General features: G+C 32.5%; 3 protein-coding genes across 3 annotated transcripts; all 3 read left to right on the top strand.

Moving 5' to 3' along the window:
- The first annotated feature begins 2,535 nt into the window (after nt 1-2,535).
- On the top strand, nt 2,536-4,240 carry LOC107887487 (putative disease resistance protein RGA1). The gene is made up of 2 exons (XM_016811747.2): nt 2,536-3,235; nt 3,309-4,240. The coding sequence occupies exons 1-2, from the start codon at nt 2,536-2,538 to the stop codon at nt 4,238-4,240; spliced, it is 1,632 nt and encodes a 543-aa protein (XP_016667236.2).
- Nucleotides 4,241-10,433: 6,193 nt separating this feature from the next.
- Nucleotides 10,434-11,732, top strand: LOC107887488 (putative disease resistance protein RGA1). Its single transcript, XM_016811748.1, has one exon. The coding sequence runs from the start codon at nt 10,434-10,436 to the stop codon at nt 11,730-11,732; it is 1,299 nt and encodes a 432-aa protein (XP_016667237.1).
- A 5,978-nt stretch (nt 11,733-17,710) lies between these two features.
- On the top strand, nt 17,711-18,934 carry LOC107887489 (putative disease resistance protein RGA1). The gene has a single exon (XM_016811749.1). The coding sequence runs from the start codon at nt 17,711-17,713 to the stop codon at nt 18,932-18,934; it is 1,224 nt and encodes a 407-aa protein (XP_016667238.1).
- Nucleotides 18,935-22,347: the final 3,413 nt, after the last annotated feature.

Below are 22,347 nucleotides of genomic sequence, written 5' to 3'. Positions count from 1 at the left end.
TACCAGAATGATACCAATTATTATGGTTAAATCATTATTTGGGGTAAACTTAACAATTACTCTTATATTGGGGTTTGAACTTTTTTTTAGTTCAATTTAGTCTCTAAACTGGGCAATTATTCTCATATTGAGACCTAAACTAGGCAACTCCTCTCATATCGAGGCCAAAACTTTATTTTGTCCAAGTTAGTCCTTGAACTTAACAAATATTCTCATATCAGGGCATAAACTTGACAATTAGTTTCATATTGTGCCTCAACTTTATGGTTTTCAAAGAAATATCAGAGATTAAGTTGGACTAAAAAAAATTCAAACCCCAAATATTATTTATTATTATAAAAATATCATGTTTTGAATCCAATATATCAATTATGCATCAAATATTATTTATTATTATAAAAATAAAATTTAATAAAATTTAATATTCATAATTATTTTTAGAAATAACATCTTTATAAATCTAAAACCTTCAAATCCAAACATTTACACATTAATTTGATGTCTATTCAATAGATTAGATAAAAATAGGATAGCAGTCAGTATAATATATCTCAAATTGCATTTTGGTGCCGTCAAATTGGTCCCTATACAATGAGCAAAATAATCAGTTATTAACATTATGATGTTAAATGCTTCTTTTTCATGTTTTATATATAAAATAAAATAATATATTTAGCTCTCGACTTTCATAATTTTATTCAATTTAACCCCTTACTCTTTTATTTGGAGCAAATTAACTATATATCTTTCATTGCCAACATAATACCATTTTGTTGCTACACCAACAAACAATTTAAAAATTATGAAAAAGCTCTTAAAAATAAAACTAAAAATATTTTTAAAAAATAAAGTAATTATAAAAGTTTTTATAAATCTCAATAAAAAAATTAAACCCTAAACCCCAAACATTATTAGTATTTTTAGAATCCACCATAACAAAATTTATTAGAATCATGCATCCTAATGCAATTTCTATTCAAAATATTCTCAAATTCTCGCATAATATGTATAATATATGAGAGTAAGTGGCCATAAAAAATGTGGTTTTTGGATCATTAATTTCCAGAAATGTTGCTTAGAGGGATCAAAAAAAGAATTCAATCCCCAACTTTTCAATGTTTAGTTGGAGATTAATGCCAATTAAAGATTTTAGATATAATAACTTATTTGATATTCTAATATGATAAAAAAGAAGAAGAAGTTATTTTAGTCCTTCATTTCAATTGTCTTTTTTAACTTTTAAAATTACGTTATTTTGTCACATCATCACAAAATATATAGAGAAGTGAACGTTCTGTTAACTTTGTTAACATAACATATATGTGAATTACCATGTGTGTGCCAGATTAACAATTAATTAATATTTTAAAAATTAAAAATAATTTTGTATACTTTTTCAAATAATTTTAATATTTGTTTATAATTTTTTGAAATTTTTGAAAATTTAAAAAAATGTTGAAGTCTAACATCCACTTGGTAATCTATGTGTATGCTATGTTAGCAGTTTTTTAATTTTTTTAAATTAATAATATTTAAAAAATATTTTTAATAATTTTTATACTTTTTAAAATTATTTTAGTGTTTTTTTTATTTTTAATATACTTTTTAAAATTTTTAAAATTAATTGTTCACGTGACATCCATGTGGCAATCCACGTATATATCATATTAACAATGTTAACAGAAGTAAAATTTAAGATAGGAGATTAATTATTTTTATTTTAAAGTTGGAGAATCAAATAAATGATTATGCTAAAATTATAATTCTATTGAGGAATTTTAGATAAGAATTTCTTGAATAAACTTTTATATTTATAGTTACATTTACTGAATTAAAAGCTTAAAGTGTGTTGAAGCAGGAAAGCTTGATGAATAAAATCTTATAATTTCATGAAATCAGGGATTGTAATATTTAATTTTTGTAATTTTAGGATGCCCCATCCTCAGCAATGAATAAATCCGTTACCCAATCATCACTTCAAACCTTATTTTCCACCAAAAGCAAACATTAAGAACATATACTTCACTTCACAAACTTGCAATCTACTCTGCAACACACACAACCTAAATCATTCCTTTTTATCTTCCTATATATACCTTCAACAATGGCCTCATCTCCGCTTTTATTACCTTTTAATCCCAAATTTCCTACCAAAAACAATAGCCCGTATTACTTCTATTCCTCCACCTAAACAAAATGGGGAAGATATCCCTGATGGGGAAGCTAAACAGCACCTAGTAAACTACTTAACGGACCCAACTGATGGGGAAGATATCCCTGTCCTTCCCATCGTTAGGATCGGAGGTATTGGGAAAACTACCCTGGCCCAATTGGTGTTTAATGAGGAGAGTGTGAAGTTGCATTTTGAATTGAGAATTTGGGTGTGTGTTACAGAGGATTTTGACATCAATCAACTGATGATAAAAATCATTAAATCTCCCACTGGTATGAAATGCAAGGACATGAATAAGGAGGAATTACATAAAGTTTTACAAGATTGTTTGAATGGTAAAACATTTTTTATGGTATTAGATGATGTGTCATGTCTGGAACGAGGACAAGAAGAAATGGAGTGAGCTGAAAGATTTGTTGTGTGGGGGAGCCCAAGGGAGTAGAATAATTGTCCCAACTCGTATCCGCAATGTGGCTACAATCACAGGGACAATCCTTCCATGTGATTTAGAGCATCTTTCTTATGAGAATTGTCTATCATTGTTTCTTAAACTTGCCTTTAAAGAAGGTGAAGAGAAACAACATGACAATCTTGTAAGAATCGGGGAAGAAATTGTTCAAAAATGCAAAGGGGTTGCTTTGGCCGTGAAGACTTTAGGCAGCCTACTCTGTTCAACTAGGGTACAACATGATTGGGAACTTGTGAGAGAGAGTGAACTATGGAAGTTGAAACAGGAGGAAAATGACATGTTGCCTGCTCTAAAACTAAGTTATGAACATTTGCCCTGGTATTTAAAGCAATGTTTTGCCTTTTGTTCAGTTTTTCCAAAAGATTTTGAATTCTATTATTCCTATTTGATCAGATTGTGGATGGCAAATGGCTTTTTGCAATCACCATACGAAAATGAAGATCCAGAAGATATTGGGAATCGGTATATACAAGAGTTACTATCAAGATCTTTCTTCCATCAATTTGAAGATGACTATTTATTTCCCACCTTGAAAATGCATGATTTAGTACATGATCTTGCATTATCAGTGGCGCAAAATGAGGTGAATTCATGTATGGCTATCAAAGCAAGATGCTTCCCAGTTACCAAATAGCTTGGGTTGTCTGCAATCGCTTTTCTTATTAGATGAAGGCGGCAAGGCTGATAGCGAATCTCTTATTGCAGCAGTCATCTCAAGGTCTAAACATTTGAGGGTGTTAGATTTGGGTAACTGCAGTTTAGAGCAATTGCCAAACAACATACGTTATTTAAAGCAGTTGAGATTTTTGAACCTATCCTACAATGGAAATATAAAAGGACTTCCAAATTCCATTTGCAATTTGAAGAGTTTGCAAACACTTAACCTTGGTGGATGTAGGGGAAGTGAAGAGTTACCAAAAGACATAAGGTACCTGATTAGCCTTAGAGAATTAAGGGTAACAACAAAGCAGACGCGTTTGCAAGAGAATGGAATATCGTGCCTAACTTCTCTTCGAACGTTGATCTTTTCTGAGTGTGAAAATTTAGAAAAATTGTTTGAAGACATTCAAAACCTAACAGCCCTCCGAGAATTGATCATCAGGGGATGCAAAAACTTGGTTTCATTGCCACAAGGTTTAAAATACCTAACTGCATTAGAACTTTTGGTAATTTGGAATTGTGAAAAGCTTGATCTCACTATGGAGGAGTTGGAACTTGAGAGGAAAGAAGGTGGTAGCCTTAGAAAATTGGTAGTCAGAGGAGTGCCAAAGCTGGAGTCACTACCCCAATGGATTCTTCTAGGATCCATCCAAACTTTGCAGCAATTGTTCATCAGCAACTTGAATAATCTCTGGACGTTACCAATATGGTTCCAACATCTCACATCACTTCAAAGTCTTGAAATTAAATGTTGCCCAAAGCTGTCGGTTCTGCCCGAAGGGATGCAACACCTCACTGCACTCAAAAGATTCATGATTAGAGGATGTCCAAAATTAAGCAAAAGATGCATTGAAGAAACCGGTGAAGACTGGCCTAAGATTGCTCATGTCCCTGACTTTTATTGTGGTGACTTCAAGACAACAACAAATGACAAATAGATAAGGTAAGTCACCAAACACTATTCTATTTGGTACATATCTTATTAGCTTTTAAATTTTAATATTTCTAAATCAAATTAGGCACTAAATACTACCCTATTTCTCACTAACATAATTGAATTTTATCTACTTTGAAGCAAATAAAACAAAAACAACTAGTGGAATAAAAATATTTCAAAAGCTAGTCTAATAGGATGTTAAATGTCTTTTTTAATTATTTAATGAATTAGTATTTAGTATATTAACAATATATTTTTTTATTCCACAAAGAGTCTTAAAAAAGAGTCACGTGTCTCTTTTTTTAATTAATATTTTACTATATATCTATAAAACACTTGTTAATCTCTGATAGTAATATACTAAATATTTTCTCTTATTTAATTATTATTTAATTATATCTTAAAAATGAATGACATCAATGCAAATCTACTTGTGAAATTTTTTTATTTCACTAATAGTATATTATAATATATTATAAGATATTATCCAAAATGTTAATAGATATATATTTCCAATTTACATTTCTTCATTTTATAAGAGAAAAAGTATAATGCCTCAATTTAATGTTATGCAGAGATTTTTTAACACAACTTATTTATTGATTAAAGTGGCAGGTCAATTTTAAGTAGGTTGAAATTATCTTTGGTGCTTTCCCATATATATATAAAAGTGTGAATTATTGGTTTCAATGTATGTATGTTTATAATTTGATTTGTATGAAAGACAATAATGTAATAATTTGATTTCTTTGGTTTGTAAATGTAATCATCACTTGTTTGCTTCTTATTTTCTTTATTATAATTAAATAAATAAAATATATATTTTTTTCTATTAAAAAGTGGTTATATGTTTGAGGAATAACGCTAAATTCTTAATTTATGGTATTTTTGTCTTTTACCTTTTGCAAAAAAAAAAAAACATTATAAATATTAGAAACTCTATTACATGTGTATCTCTCTGAAAATTATGCATGTAGATCACAAATTGTTGAGTAGTAAATTTAAGGTTTTGCTAATTCAATTGACATGGGTTCAAATTTTATTTTATGCATATATTATTATTATTTTTTCAAATAAAAAGACCACAATATCCCTCAAATAATATAAATTATTTTAAATGCGAAGAGACATTAAAATAATTTCTTTAATTGAGTTGGGATCCGGTTGATGGGTGATATCAACTCAGTAAAGAGCTTTATAAATCAAAACAAAATAAAGTCATGGTTAAGTGGTAAATTTAAAGGTTTTTTTTTCAATGTATGGGTTTAAATCAATATAGTCGGTTCCGCATCAATTCCGTTGCACGGTCGGTGCACACTATTCTAGTAATAAATTGAAACGATCACTTCTTCTTTCTTCGCACTAGTGTAAATTTTGATCTATATCAGTAGCACTAGCTCATTCCGACCAAATCCAGTTGCACCAATTAGAACATTGCACACCAATTGATGCAGAAATAATGTTAAAAAATAGATAAAATTATTATTTTTGCCAACTTTAAAATTCTTAATAACTTTAGTAAATGAACAACTTTCAAAATTATAGTAGAAAATTGATAATAAAAAAGTAAAAAAATATATACTAAAGGAAGAAAAAAAAAGACAATTTCTAAAAATTTCACCAACATAACTTTATGTGCATATTTTTATTAAACTTTTATTTTATGTATTTATCATGAGATGATTTTATTGTATATTTTTTAAAATAATATTGTGAATAATTTTGTTGTTTAATGTGTAAAATAAATTTTTTCTTGTTTACTTTATATTTGTTAAATAATAAAATTTTATTTGTGAAGTTTATTGATGAGTGTTTTATATAATCAATTAATATTTTTATATTTAAATAATTTAATTCATTTGATATATTTAAATATTTTAAGCATTAAATGTTTTTCAAAAACATTGATAAATCCCAAACGATACATCAAAATAGACAAATACCAGTATTTACCAGTTTCAATAGAAAAATGGTACGTCCACATGTGTGATACTTATTTTAAATAAGAAATGATATTTTCATAATTTCCTTAATCAAGTTGGTGCCCGACTCACTTGTGACACCAAATAAGTTAGGGATTGTATTACTAATATGTATAGGTATACAATTTACAGAGGTAAGAAAGTGTGCATAATAAAATTAAAATGTATAAATAAATTAAAATAAATTTTTGGTTAAGTGATAAATTTTAAAAAATTTCAATGTAATTTGGTATGAGTTCAAATCCCATAATATGCATTTTTTTTCTATTTTTAGAAAAATAAAAGGACTAAAGTACCCTTAAATAATGTAACTTATTTTAAATTTGAGAGGATATTTTTGTTATTTCCCCCTAACTGAGTTGGTGCCTAATACTCGTGACACCACCTTAATATGATATTTTATTAGTAGTATAGATACACAAATTTGGCAGGAGAAAACAATTTATATCAAAACCTATTCTTTCTAAAGTTTACTTAGGAATTATTATTGGTGTGATGATAATTTCCTTGACATGTTAATTTTAATTCTTTTATTTTAAAATTATATAAAAGTATTAAAAACAAAAAAAAACCATTAAAATAGTAATAATAGACATTTAATAAAAAGATATATTAATCATTTCCTAATCGAGTCAGTATTTAATTAATCGATAAATTGATTCAATAAAAATTTTTATTAATAATATAGATTACTCTAATTTTATATAAAAAAAAAAAAGAGAAGTTCCTATGTGGCCCAAAGCATATCATACAAAAATGTAATACAATGGCCCAACACTTTATTTTTCTTGGGATCATGTTATCAATGATGAACATTATTGATGTCAACTGTTTGATAATGGTTAGGCTGATAAGGAACAAAAAAAAGCACACAAAGACTACTAATTTACCCAACAAATTTTAAAAATAATTTATATTGCAATCTTTCAAGCTTGATGCTAATCTATTAAATTAAAATGATCAAATCTTTGATGGAATGATACATCTATTTATCTACTTCTTCAACTACACCCACAATTATTTAACATGGAAAATAATTAAAAAAAAATCAACATAAAATATGAATTGTTATTATATATATCTAAATAGATACATAACTTGTCAAGTACACTAAAAACTCAATAGGTATCCTGTTTATAAATGGCAATTGGGTAAGTTTTTTAATACCCAAAAGAGAAGAAGGGTCAAATAGAATGTGTTGAGAATATGTTGAGGGTGTATTTGGATGGTGATGAAGATATTATATTCTGTTTCAATAATAATTAAGATTCTCATATCCATAAAATATCAAACATGTCATAATTTATGCATATCAATTGATTTAACAACATTTGTTAATTTTTTAGAAATTTTACTATACGCGTATGCATATGAAACTACAAATTTTGAATATAGATGTGTGTTTAAAAATTATAAACAATAAACAATAAAACGTATGGTTTGAAACTAATCAATTATAATAACACATAAAATATGTGTAAGACGAAATTTTAAACATATAAATATATCAGATAAATAATACTAAACGCACAATAATTATTCATCATAATTTTGTCATCAATTTTAAGTTAGCGTTGAGTTAACTTGTGACACCAACTTAATTAACAACATTATTAATGTATATACAAGTAAGGGAGATAATAAATTAAAATATATATTCAATATTAGATGTTAAAGTCTTCTGTCACATCAATGATGTCTTAAAATGCAATTCTTCCATCAATGTTCAAAATAACTAATGTAAAAAGGAATAGGGCCCTCTAGGAAATCATAAGATAGATCAAATCATAGGATAGATTGACCTTTTCCGTAGGCATCAAGGATTTAGAAATAATGCCCCTTAGGTTGTTTTGGCTAATATCCATAACTTTGATGTAGATCGTGTTACCATATTGATATGGCATTTCTTTGTCGATGAAGTTATAACTTAGATCAATAATATTATCTGAACAAGTGAAGACTTAAAAAAAAATACTTTCATTCAAATAACTCAAACTCGAAAATATAGACAAAGATAATAGGTTCAACTATTTTAAATTGGTCGAATTATCCACAGCATAAGAGATAGGACCACTAATGTTCAAAGAAACCATTTTCAGACACATCAAACTATTCAAGTTTCCCCGGTCTCTTAGTCTTGATCTAGTTTAAACAGGTTTATTGCTTTGGAAGTCAAGGTCTTCCTTCTATCTTTTGGAGCCCAGTCGTTAGGGTTTATCGGCCATGAGAGGACACTGACCCACGCGGAAATCTTCATCCGGAATTTCCCCATTAAGATCATTCCACGAAACACACTAAAAAAAGGTGGTGGGGTTAGATTAAACTCCAAAGGTGCATGTATTTCTAACTTTTCTAGGCTTTTGCATTGGAGTTGCAATTGACTGAAGTTTATATCAACAAAAATCATAGGATATATTATTTTAATAAATTTTATGAAATGTAATTGAAACAATCTTTATTATTAATGTATAAAATTTAAAATTTAAAATTAAAATATGAATAAATATAGCAAAAAGGATTAAATTATAACATTAATAGAAACTAACCTGGCTGGATGCGGAGGGAGTTTGAGGGATATGTTGGGTGATGTCTTGGGTCTCCTTGGCGTGATGGAGTCGAACGAAGCGGAAGTTCTTGCTATTAAAAGCTTGTTGGAGGTTTTCGAGAGATGTTGCGAGTTTCATCTAAGTGGGTAGAGATAAAAATGAATTGAAGAGAAATTAATCAAATGCTTTAAGGCATATAATTATATAATTTTCTTTAACATTGTGTTTGCTGTTACCTATAAAAGGTAAAAAAACGATATTTTTAAAAAAAGAAAATTTTCTCAATTTTTAAAGTTAGGACTAAATTGATAAATTTTATAAATATTGAGGGCTAAATTTATTAAATTTTTTAGAATTAGAACTAAAATAATAAATTTTATAAACATTGAGCACTAAATTTGTTAAACATTTTATATTTAGGATCAAATTAATAGAATGTGTAAACATTATAACTAATTTTATTACTAGACCAATAAGAAAAGCCCACATCAGCTTGGAGTGACTAAAATATTTAATTTTAAAAAGTTTAGTGACTAAATAAAAAAATTAATAATTAGGTAACTAAAATAGAACAAAAGGTATAGTTGGGTGACCTTTTCTATAATTAACACATAAAAAATAATTTTTAGTATATTCCGTCATTATCTAACAGAAAAATTTAATGGAGGGGCTAAGTTGCATGTTTTGAAATATATAAAAACTAATTTACTTATTTTTTCAGTAAAAAGACGGAAGTACAATCTATCCCTTAATACAAAGACTTCCTGATACTTTTACTATCCATTCAATATAAATTATTGAAGATATATCTCTATGATATATTTTTCATATTTATTGTAATTATTATGCTTTTTTATTCAAATTCAGTTTAACAATTATGGAGTTTATTAAATATTATTTTTTATTCAATATAACTAATGTTAATTTTTTAAGAAGAATTATTATCAATTGAGTATTAATCTTTGATTGTTATATTGAAAACCGTGTGGGAAGATAATTGTGGGTAATTTATCCAAAAATAATAATAATAATAAGGAATAAGTTAAAACAGTTGGAATCTCTGAACTTGTACATATAATTGAATGTCCATGACTTTTGTGAGAAGATTGTGAATTTAAAATGAAAGAGTGGGGATTTTGAACTCATTCATTATTTTGATAATCCACCTCTCACTCTTCAACACCTTTTTCTTTTTCATTTCAATATTAGAAACACTAAAGTAATCCTGTTTACTTGTTGTGTTTGTTTTTCTTTTATTGTTTAGTGGGACTAGTTATCAGTCTTCTTTAATTTTATTCTTATATTTGAGTGCTAATCCTATGCTTCATGGTTAAAGGTAGTATGTAGTTTCGTATAAAGTAGCCCATAATCAGTATATGTATAAATCAATTAAGTGTCGGGTTTTGATAAATTATCATTTTGTTGGTATTCTAACATTTAAACCTTAAAAAGAAACTACTTTATTTGTTTTATAAGAGAAAAAATATTTGTTGGCATGGAAGCTTTTGGCCCATGCCAATCTTGACATTTTGGATTTGTTGACTTCCAAATTCAACCACCCATAATTGATATTATTTTCCTGTGTAAAGCTTCAAGAACTGCCCTCGGCATCTAATACCTTGGAATCTGAAAATTATCACTAAAATTCATACAACAAACAATTACCATGGCTGAATCCTTTGCATTCAAGATCGCCGCAAAAGTATTGGAGAAACTAGGGAGTGTTGCCTATGAAAGAATTTGCGTGGCATGGGGTGTTCGGGAGGAGTTTGAAAAGCTTAAGCTGACCCTAGCTGCTATCAGAGCTGTGGTCCTGGATGCTGAACAACAACAGGCTCGTAGCCAGGAGCTCAGTCTTTGGCTACAAAGGTTCAAAGATGCTTGCTACGACGTGGAAGATTTGATAGACGAGTTCGAGATCCAAGAGTGGAGGAGGCAAGTCCTGGAACAGGGAAGCACTAGAAGGAAGGTACGCCATTTTTTTTCTGGCTCTAACCCTTTGGCATTTCGCTTTAGGATGGGCTATAAGATCAAAAAGGCAAACGAGAGGTTGAATGAGATTGCAGCTGAAAAGGCCAGGTTTCATCTCACTGAAAAACATGAGACTAATGTCATACATCGTGAGAGGGAAACCTACTCCTTTGTTAAGACATCTAGTGTTATCGGTCGAGATGAAGCTAAACAACTCCTAGTAAACTTCTTAATGGATCCAACTGATGGGGAAGATATCCCTGTCCTTCCCATAGTTGGGATAGGAGGTATTGGGAAAACTACCCTTGCCCAATTGGTGTTTAATGAGGAGAGTGTGAAGTCGCATTTTGAATTGAGAATTTGGGTGTGTGTTACAGAGGATTTTGACATCAAACAACTGATGATAAAAATCATTAAATCCGCCACTGGTATGAACTGCAAGGACATGAATAAGGAGGGATTACATAAAGTTTTACAAGATTGTTTGAATGGTAAAAGATTTTTAATGGTACTAGATGATGTCTGGAACGAGGACAAGAAGAAATGGAGTGAGCTGAAAGATTTGTTGTGTGGGGGAGCCCAAGGGAGTAGAATCATAGTCACAACTCGTAGCCGCAAAGTGGCTACAGTCATAGGCACAACACCTCAATATGATTTAGAGCATCTTTCTTATGAGAATTGTCTATCTTTGTTTCTTAAACTTGCCTTTAAAGAAGGCGAAGAGAAACATGACAATCTTGTAAGAATCGGGGAAGGAATTGTTCAAAAATGCAAAGGGGTTGCTTTGGCCGTGAAGACTTTAGGCAGCCTACTCTGTTCAACAAGGATACAACATGATTGGGAACTTGTGAGAGATTGTGAACTATGGAAGTTGAAACAGGAGGAAAATGACATCTTGCCTGCTCTAAAACTAAGTTATGATCATTTGCCCTGGTATTTAAAGTGTTGGTGCAAGAGGCAGCAACAAAAGAGAGAACAAGAGCACAGAACATGAAGCAAGGTGCAAGAAGCATTTTTACTTGCTCACAAATGTGCAGCAAGGGAGCTAATGGCTGATAGCTCATTCAGCTCATTCATTCAACTAGAAAAAACATACATTAATAGTCAAATACATCACCAAATAGTCAACTAACCCCACTAATCAGCATTGGGACTATTAAAACATTGCTTGTACACATAAACAAGCCACCTAAACTAGTCATTCAACACCTAATGCATCAAGTTGTCATCAACTTGTCCATTTTAAACTAGATTAATTAGAATGAAACTAAAGAGAAACCTTGCTGTTACAGCAAGCATATGTGCTGCAGCATGTCATCAAGCTGCATGCACTTCAACCACAAAATGTAACAGCAGCATGGTTGGCCAATTTCCAATACTCCTCCTTGGACTCCATGCTGCAAATACCAGTCATTCATCAAGTTTTTTGAACTTGGCAGCTCTTAGATGCTTTGATTCAAGCTGACCAATTCATTTTCTTCTTGCACAAACAGTTCGTGAGTATAGTTGCTTGCCTTCATTCTGCCATTTTGGCTTGCAATTCGACAGGCTCACACTTTGCTTACTGTCTTCAAGAGGCTTGCAACTATACAACACGCATTGAGCTTCCACATGTTGCTGAGCTCACACCTTTGACAGACTCACATCTTTGCATATTGTCTTCAACAGGTGTCTTCATCAGGCTCGCACTTTGCTAAGCTTGCAGCTTTGACATCTTGCTAAGCTTGCACATTTGGAAAGCTCACACCTTTCCTTTAAACTCCTCCTTCAGCTTATTCAAGCTAGTTTGGGGATCTTATAAGTTTGAGCCGATATTATCTTCTCTACAAGCAGTCCTTAATGACTTGCTTGTGCTTTGACAGCTTCTTTCTTTCCAACAAGCAGGGAAAGCAAAATCAATGGTCCCGTAAGACATAGGCTCATGATACCAATTGTTGGTGCAAGAGGCAGCAACAAGCTGTTTTCTGTCTTGCTTGAGTAGTAAGCCTCGAGCCTTGGTGAAGAAGCAAACTCGGAAGCAGAAAACAGAAAGATGAAACTAGCAAGTGAAAAACAGAAAAGAGAGAAGAAGATTGAATGAAAAATGAGCTGATATCTTTCATTAACCAAATCAACAAGGCATTAAGCCATTACATATATCAGTCAACAAGTAAAACAAACAAGTAATCACCTAATCAACTACCTAACTCCACTAATTTGCATTGAAACTTACAAGATTAACTTGTACAACTTGCATTGCTAACTTTTCAGTCAATCACTATCAAAATATTTTCCTACTTAGTTCAACATGAACTAGATTACAAAACAATCAAAATGGAACCAAAAAACAGCAAGTGGATTGGCAGCTTCAAACTTCAGTTGCTGCACACCATGGCACCACTCCTTGCTGCTATTCCTGGAGTATGACCACCTTTGCATGTCGTGCATGGCCACCTTTTGCATGGGAACTAAACTTAACACTCCTCTTTAGTTTCCATGCTAATAACACCTAATTCCCTTTTGAATTTAACAAATTTAGACACATTGAGTGCCTTTGTGAAGATATCAGCAATTTGCACTTCTGAATTGCAATGAATCAGCTCGATTTCATGAGCTTGTTCCATCTCCCTTATAACGTGCAACTTAATATTGAAGTGCTTGGTTCTGCCATGAAAAATGGGATTTTTTGCAATTGCAACAGCAGATTTGTTGTCACAATAAATCTCTGTTGCCTCATTTTGGTTTTGGTTTAAATCAGCCAAGATTTTTCTAAGCCATATGGCTTGATTCACAGCAGATGCAGCAGCAACATATTCAGCTTCTGCTGTTGATTGTGCCACAAGACTTTGCTTCTTAGAACTCCAGCAAAACATGCCTGAGCCAAGACTAAATGCATATCCGAATGTGCTCTTCATGTCATCACTGGATCCAGCCCAGTCACTATCAACATAGCCTACCAACTTCATGTTTTCAGCCTTTTTGAACAATACACCATGATCAATGGTGCATTTGATGTATCTTAGCACTCTTTTAGCTGCACGAAAGTGCTGATCATTGCAGCAATTCATGTATCTCGATAGCACACTAACAGCAAACATGATATCGGGCCTTGTTGCAGTCAAATACAACAGACTACCAATGAGACTCTTATACATGGTCTCGCAAATTGGTTCACCACTCCCTTGCCTCGAAAGCTTCACTCCAACAGCCATTGGTGTGCTTGTTGGCTTGCAGTTCTTCATAGAGAACTTGTCCAAGATCTTCATAGTAAAGGAACTCTGACAAAGAAAGATTCCCTTTTCTGTTTGCTTCACTTCCATTCCAAGGAAGTAGTTCATTCTGCCTAAATCAGACATTTCAAACATTTCCATCATTTTTCTTTTGAAATCTTCCAGCATTCTTCTATCTCCTCCAGTTACCAATAGATCATCAATATAGAGTGACAGAATAAGCTGAGTTTCAGCTTGGTTCTTCTTCACATACAGTGTTGGTTCACTAGCACTCCTTTCAAATCCCAAACTGACCAAGTATGAGTCAATTCGAGCATACCAGGCTCGAGGGGCCTGTTTTAGGCCATATAAAGCCTTTTTCAGTCTGTACACCATGTTTTCTTTGCCAGTGATCACAAATCCTTGAGGCTGCTCGATGTAGATCTCTTCTTCCAGGAAACCATTGAGAAATGCAGACTTAACATCAAGCTGATGAACGGTCCACTGATGTTGAGCAGCCAAGGCAACTATCATTCTAACTGTGTCTAGCCTGGCTACTGGTGCAAATGTCTCCAGGTAGTCTAGACCATACCTTTGGTTAAATCCTTTGACAACAAGCCTGGCTTTTAGCTTGTTCAGACTGCCATCTGCATTTTGTTTTACTCGATAGACCCATTTTACTCCAATGGTCTTTTTTCCAGTAGGTTTATCAACTAGCTCCCATGTATGGTTCTTCTCAATCATGTTGATTTCATTGACCATAGCTAGTTTCCAGCCTTCATCTGCCTCAGCCTCTTCAAAACTGCTAGGTTCTGCCATTGCAACCTGTGCCCTTTCATAAATATCTTCTAGGGGCCTTGTGCCTCTCACAGGCACATCATCAACATCCATTTCAGATCCTAGCTGCTCAAGTTCAGCTTGATTAGGCACTAGGTCTTCTGAAACTGCTTCTGGCTCATTTTTCTCCCAATTCCAGCAGGTTTTTTCATCAAAGATGACATCTCTGCTCACCTGGACTTTGTTTGTCAAGGGATCCAAAATCCTGTAGCCCTTCTTGACTGAGCTGTAGCCTACTAGAACACCTGGTTGAGCCCTTTTAGAGAGTTTGTCTCTCTTTGCTGCTGGTATTTGTGCATAACACAGGCAACCAAACACCTTCAGATGAGCCAAGGAAGGCTTGAAACTGAACCAAGCCTCGAAAGGTGTCTCGGATGCAAGAGCTTTGGTAGGAAGCCTGTTCTGAAGGTAAACAGCAGTGTTTACTGCCTCAGCCCACATGGTCTTGGGCAGTTTCTTTTCAAACAGGAGACATCTGGCCATATCCATTAGACTTCTGTTCTTTCTTTCAGCTACCCCATTCTGCTGAGGTGTGTAGACATTTGTAAGCTGATGTTTGATACCAGCATCATTGCAAATGGCTTGAAACTGAGCTGAAGTGTACTCAGTGCCATTGTCTGTCCTTATCGATTTCAGCTTGCAACCTGTTTCTGTTTCTACAGCATTTTTAAACTTCACAAACACTTGAGCTACCTCGGACTTGTGTTTTAAAAAGAAAATCCAGCAAAACCTTGTAAGATCATCAATGAAGAGGATGAAATACCTATTTTTACTGAGTGATTCAGTCCTCATCGGGCCACATACATCAGAGTGCACCAGCTGCAGTCTTTCAGTAGCTCTCCAAGCTGAATTTGTAGGAAATGGCAGTCTTGCCTGTTTCCCCATTTGGCAAACTTCACACACATCATCATACTCCACTGAGCTGGTGAAGTTCTCTGCCATGCCCTCTTTGGCCAATCGAGCCATTGATCTGAAGTTGGCATGTCCAAGCCTTTGATGCCAAAGCTTGAAGTCATCAACTGAAGTTGTGTATGCTGAGTTTGAGTCATTTGCCCAGTGAACCTCAAAGCATTTATCAGTCATTGTGACTGTCATAAGACTTGATCCACTTGGATCAGTAATGTGGCATTGTTTGTCCTTGAACATAACAGAATAACCTTTCTCGAGCAGTTGAGCTATGCTGAGAAGGTTTCTGTCAATCTGTGGCACCAACAGCACATTTGGAATGATCTTGTTGCCTGTGGGAGTACATATCAGCACTTCTCCTCTTCCTTCAGCCCTTATAAACTGACCATTTCCAACCTTGACCTTGGTTTTATAACTTCTGTCCAAGGTTTTAAACAAGGAGGCATCTGGTGACATGTGGTTAGTGCAACCACTGTCCAGCAACTAGCCTTTAGAGCATTTCTTCTCAGCAGCTACACAGGAAACAACAAAGACCTGTTCTTCTTGGTCACTACTGTCCTCAGCTACTCGAGCTTCAACCTTTGACTGCTGAAATTGATTCTGCCTTGGCTTACTTTTGTTTTTGCAGACCCTTTCAACATGGCCCTTCTTCTTGCAGTGTTGGCATACTGCATCTCGCCTAAACCAGCATCTGTCTTCTGGATGGCCAGGCTTCTTGCAATATCTGCAGGGCTGGTCATTGCTTCTTGCAGCATCAGGCTTAGGCCTGTTTTTCCAAGGCTTTTTGCCTCTTTGAGCATTGGTGCTCGAGGCTTCTCTGGCCTTGGCTTGAAATGCATCTTCTTGGTGATCTTCAGCTCTGCTAGCTCTCCTTTGTTCCTGAGCATAGAAGGTGTTGATTAACTCAGTCAAAGAGATGCTAGCAAGGTCTCTTGAGTCCTCTAGGGAGGATATCTTGGCCTCATATCTCTCAGGCAAAGTGGAGAGGACTTTCTCCACAATTCTTGCCTCATCAAAGTGCTCACCTAGGAGCCTTATGCTGTTAACCACTGCCATAATTCTATCTGAGTACTGCTTCACTGTTTCTTCTTCCTTCATCTTCAAATTCTCGAAATCCCTTCTCAAGTTCAACAGCTGCTGTTGCCTTGTTCTCTCAGTGCCTTGAAACTCCTCCTTAAGCTTGTCCCAGGCCTGTTTTGGAGTCTCACAGGCCATAATTCTGGTAAAGATGACATCTGATACACAGTTCTGAATACAGGACATGGCTTTGTGCCTTTTGGTCCTCTCATCAGCATGTTGTCTGATCTGAGCTACTGTGGGATTAGCCCTCAGTGGTGCTGGCTCAGCATCTATGTTAACAACTTCCCACAGATCGAAGGCCTGTAGGTAAGTCTTCATCTTGACCAGCCATATGTGAAAGCCTTCTCCATTGAAGACTGGTGGGGCTGCTGGTGAAAATCCTGAAGAAGCCATCAAGTTCCTTGTTTTGAAGCAACAGGTCCACTAAGACAAGAGCTCTCGATACCAATTGTTGGTGCAAGAGGCAGCAACAAAAGAGAGAACAAGAGCACAGAACATGAAGCAAGGTGCAAGAAGCATTTTTACTTGCTCACAAATGTGCAGCAAGGGAGCTAATGGCTGATAGCTCATTCAGCTCATTCATTCAACTAGAAAAAACATACATTTATAGTCAAATACATCACCAAATAGTCAACTAACCCCACTAATCAGCATTGGGACTATTAAAACATTGCTTGTACACATAAACAAGCCACCTAAACTAGTCATTCAACACCTAATGCATCAAGTTGTCATCAACTTGTCCATTTTAAACTAGATTAATTAGAATGAAACTAAAGAGAAACCTTGCTGTTACAGCAAGCATATGTGCTGCAGCATGTCATCAAGCTGCATGCACTTCAACCACAAAATGTAACAGCAGCATGGTTGGCCAATTTCCAATATAAAGCAATGTTTTGCTTTTTGTTCAGTTTTTCCAAAAGATTTTGAATTCGATCATCTCTTTTTGGTCTCCCTTTGGATGGCAAATGGCTTTTTGCAATCACCATACGAAAATGAAGAGCCAGAAGATATTGGGAATCGGTATATACAAGAGTTACTATCAAGATCTTTCTTCCAACAAGTTGAAGATAATTTTTTCCCTTTCATCTTTAAAATGCATGATTTAGTACATGATGTTGCATTATCAGTGGCGCAAAATGAGGTGAATTCATGTAACCATTATTCGACTGGGAATGTTCGGCATTTATGGTTTGATCTATCAAAGCAAGATGCTTCTCAGTTGCCAAATAACTTGGGTTGTCTGCGATCACTTTTGTTATTAGATGAAGAAGGCAAGGCTGATAGCGAATCTCTTATTGCAGCAGTCATCTCAAGGTCTAAACATTTGAGGGTGTTAGATTTGGCTAACTGCAGTTTAGAGCAATTGCCAAACAACATACGTTATTTAAAGCAGTTGAGATATTTGAACCTAGCCTACAATGGAAATATAAAAAGACTTCCAAATTCCATTTGCAATTTGCAGAGTTTGCAAACACTTTACCTTGATGGATGTAGGGGAATTGAAGAGTTACCAAAAGACATAAGGTACCTGATTAGCCTTAGAGAATTATGGGTAACAACAAAACAGACGCGTTTGCACGAGAAAGGAATATCGTGCCTAACTTCTCTTCGGACGTTGATCTTTTCTGAGTGTGAAAATTTAGAAAAATTGTTTGAAGACATTCAAAACCTCACAGCCCTTCGAGAATTGTACATAAATAATTGCCACAACTTGGTTTCATTGCCACAAGGTTTAAAATACCTAACTACATTAGAAAATTTGGCAATTGTAAATTGTGAAAATCTTGATCTCACTATGGAGGAGTTAGAACTTGAGAGGAAAGAAGATGGTAGCCTCCGGAAACTGGCGATTGGAGGAGTGCCAAAGCTGGAGTCACTACCCCAGTGGATTCTTCTAGGATCCGCCAAAACATTGCAGCACTTGTGTATCGGAGAATTGGAGAATCTCTCGACGTTACCAACATGGTTCCAACATCTCACATCGCTTCAAATTCTTGAAATTGATGATTGCCCAAAGCTGTTGTTTCTGCCCGAAGGGATGCAACACCTCACTGCACTCAAAAGATTCATGATTGAAAGGTGTCCAAAATTAAGCAAAAGATGCATTGAAGAAACCGGTGAAGACTGGCCTAAGATTGCTCATATCCTTGACTTTTATTGTGACGAAACAGATGACAAATAGATAAGGTAAGACAGCCAATACTATATTTGATATATATATACTCTATTTGTCACTAACATAATTGAATTTTATTTACTCTGAAGTTTAATGCCTCAATTTAATGTTATGACAGAGTTTTTCTAACATAATTTTTTTATATATTAAAGTGGTAGGTTAAATTGGAGGACGTTGAAGTTGTCTTCGATTCATTCTTATATATATTAAAGTCTTTATGTTATTCGATTTTCATATTTGTAATTTGATTTATACCAAAGACTATTTATATAATAATTTGAATCTTTTTGTGTTTAAGTGTAATTTACTTCTTGTGTTTTCTTGGCCACAAATAAATAAATAAACTCAAATTTTTATGTCTACAAAAAAATAGTTATGTATTTGAATATTATTTTTTCTATTCATAAAGACTTAATTGAAATAATGGTTAGATAACACAAATTTAAATCTTTTATTTTTTTAATATTATATGATAAAAATAATATTTTTTATTTGAATTGTTCAATATAATTAAAATATATTAATTTATTAAATCAAATATTATAATAGAAAATTTTGAAATCATAATTATAATATTTTTAATATATTCAACATACAAATATACAATATAATTATTTTTAAGTGTGTAATTATTAATATATTTATTGATTATTAGAAAATTATTTGGAATTCATATTTTTATTAATATGTTTTTAATTATTAGTAATTTTATTAAAAAAACTTTGTTAATTTATTTATTTTTAGGGATTTATTACTGCTAATTTTAAATTGGTTGAAATATTTGCTGGAAAATTAGAAAGAATTTTGATATCTTTTACTCTTTCTAATATAAAAAAAATGTTATTATTGACTTTTTTTATTTGATTGTATATGCTTGAAATAATTCACTAAAATTTAGGACTGAAATTATTTTAATTCTTATATTTATTATATAAGTTGTAGTTGTCGTCAATAAAACACCCCATTATAATGTTTATTGTTTTATTTTTAGGGTAAACTACACCATTAGTCACTAAATTAGGGGTAAGTTTTCATTTTGGTCAATTAACTAAAAATTTCAATTTGGTCATTGAACTATTCAAAAGTTTTCATTTAAGTTATTGAGCTACTAAAATCATGCTATATGGCTTTCTCTATTCGCACTGCTCACACTAATTGAAAGCTCTCTTTCCCTTCTCTTCTACAATTCAATTTTTTTATGAAACAACTTTGGACGTCACAAAACGATGAACCAAAGTTCAAACAACTTTTTTCTCCAATCTTCGGCATTGATCGTAAATCGACTTGGATCTAAAGTATGTTCTTCTACTTGACGATGGGTATTGATCTACCGCACAGATCGTCAAATCATCGCTTGGAGCTCACTGGCGAAGCTTGAAAAAAAAAACCTTAACAACCCAATGACTTAAATAAAAACTTTTGAACAGATCAATGACTTAAATGAAAAACTTTTGAATAGTTTAATGGCCATATTATAACTTTTTTTTTAGTTAAGTAACCAAAATGAAAACTTACTCATAATTTAGTGACTAATGATATAGTTTACTCTTATTTTTTTATACAATATCTATTACTAATGATATAGTTAAGTCTCACCATATGCAATTACAATGTATGACTCTCCACACCATTTTGTGCATGTGCCATGTGTGGGTTTTCTCCAATTATTTCCAGTTCTTTATCTGCTGTGCTTTGTACTAGGTTGATTTTACATGCTATTGTAGTTGGTCGAATATGTATTTGTGCTTATACTTACAATTTGTTCCTATGTTGTGCTTGTAACTATACCTTCTTGTATTAGTGAAACTTTCAAAAAATATTTAAATCGGAAGATAACATGTATTTAAGCGTGATTAAATCTGCATCCTTCTACGTGCATGTTACAACAATAACGATACCAATTAAACTAAAGCTCAATCCGTGCATTTTTTTTTACTTCTTATTATATCTATTGTAAATAAAGTTGTACTTATATAAAGCTCATAAATTATGCATTATATAATTATTTCTAGTTATGCTGGGTTAAAATTCCATTCTGGTTAAAGTTAGTATATATTGATTTGATAATTATAAAGAAAATATGTCTGAATGAGTACATAAAAATATTATGAAGGTTTTTGTAGATTATATTTTTTTCCCTTTATTAAAAAAAATGGTCAAATTTTCCTTTATACATAAGATCAAAGCTCAAACTAGTATTTCTATCAAAAATTCAATACATTTTTACTATTAAATGTTGATGTAGTTGATGGAACCACCAAATAGTGACGCTTGGTATGCCACATGTACCTTATACCGATATAAAGGAACTAATTCAAACAAAACGAATGGAAATTTAATAGAAAAAATAGATCAAACTTTTTATAGATAGTGAAATGGATGAAATTTTGACATAGAGAGACTAATTCAAACAATCAGATAATAAGTGAATAAAATTTTTTAACAGAAATATCAATTTACTTTTTTTTTTATCTAACTTACAAAATTTAATTTATTATTTTTTAATTAAAAAAATGAAATTTGACTATTAATATATAAATTTTCATCATATTATTACCGAATTAATGATTACAAGACATAATTACGTAGGATTAATTGAAAGGGTAAACTATAAAAATAATCACTTTTGTTTGCCTCATATTACATTTTAGTCACTTATGTTTGAAATGTTACGATTTAGTCACTTACGTTATCGTTTTGTTACAAAGTGGTCACTCTGTCTTTAAGTTTCATTACCTCACTAACGACAATCCTACGTGGCAATCCAAATGAGTTTTAAATGTCAACTTGTATGCCCAATTGGGACGGGGATAGGTTTTTAATTAAATAAATTTAATTAATTAAAAATTTTAAATTAATTACACCTTAAACTGAAAAAGAAAAACCGTTCGTCTCCTTTTTCTTTGAGTTTTCTTTTTCCATTTTGACTGGAAAACTATTCTCATCCCAATTAGACATCCATTTTGACTGCCACGTAGGATTGCTATTAGGGAGGTAACATAACTTAACGGTAGAGTGACCATTTCGTAACAAAACGATAACGTAAGTGACTAAAACGTAACATTTCAAACATAAATGACTAAAATGTAATCTGAGACAAATAAAAATAATTATTTTTGTAGTTTACCCTAATTGAAATGAATTTTTAAATAGAGAGAAAGAGGGGCTCTTAAATGCAGTCCAAATCTGATAAATTATTATATGGTTTATTAGACAAGCTTAGGTTTTAGTCATGTGAAGTTTCATGGGAAAACGTGGCCTCCACAAATCACCACTTTCAGGGTTTAAATCTGAGGGTCTTTCATTGTGGGTGGTGTGGTTAGAATGTGTACACGTGAATTTACGTCCCCAATAGAAATTTTAATCCATCCCTACACTAACTTACTAAACTTTTGGGTAAACTACGTTAATAGTTATTA

The sequence above is a fragment of the Gossypium hirsutum genome, chromosome A03 (assembly GCF_007990345.1).
Source record: "Gossypium hirsutum isolate 1008001.06 chromosome A03, Gossypium_hirsutum_v2.1, whole genome shotgun sequence".
Lineage (NCBI taxonomy): Eukaryota > Viridiplantae > Streptophyta > Magnoliopsida > Malvales > Malvaceae > Gossypium > Gossypium hirsutum.
This window is presented reverse-complemented; position numbering and strand designations above follow the sequence as displayed.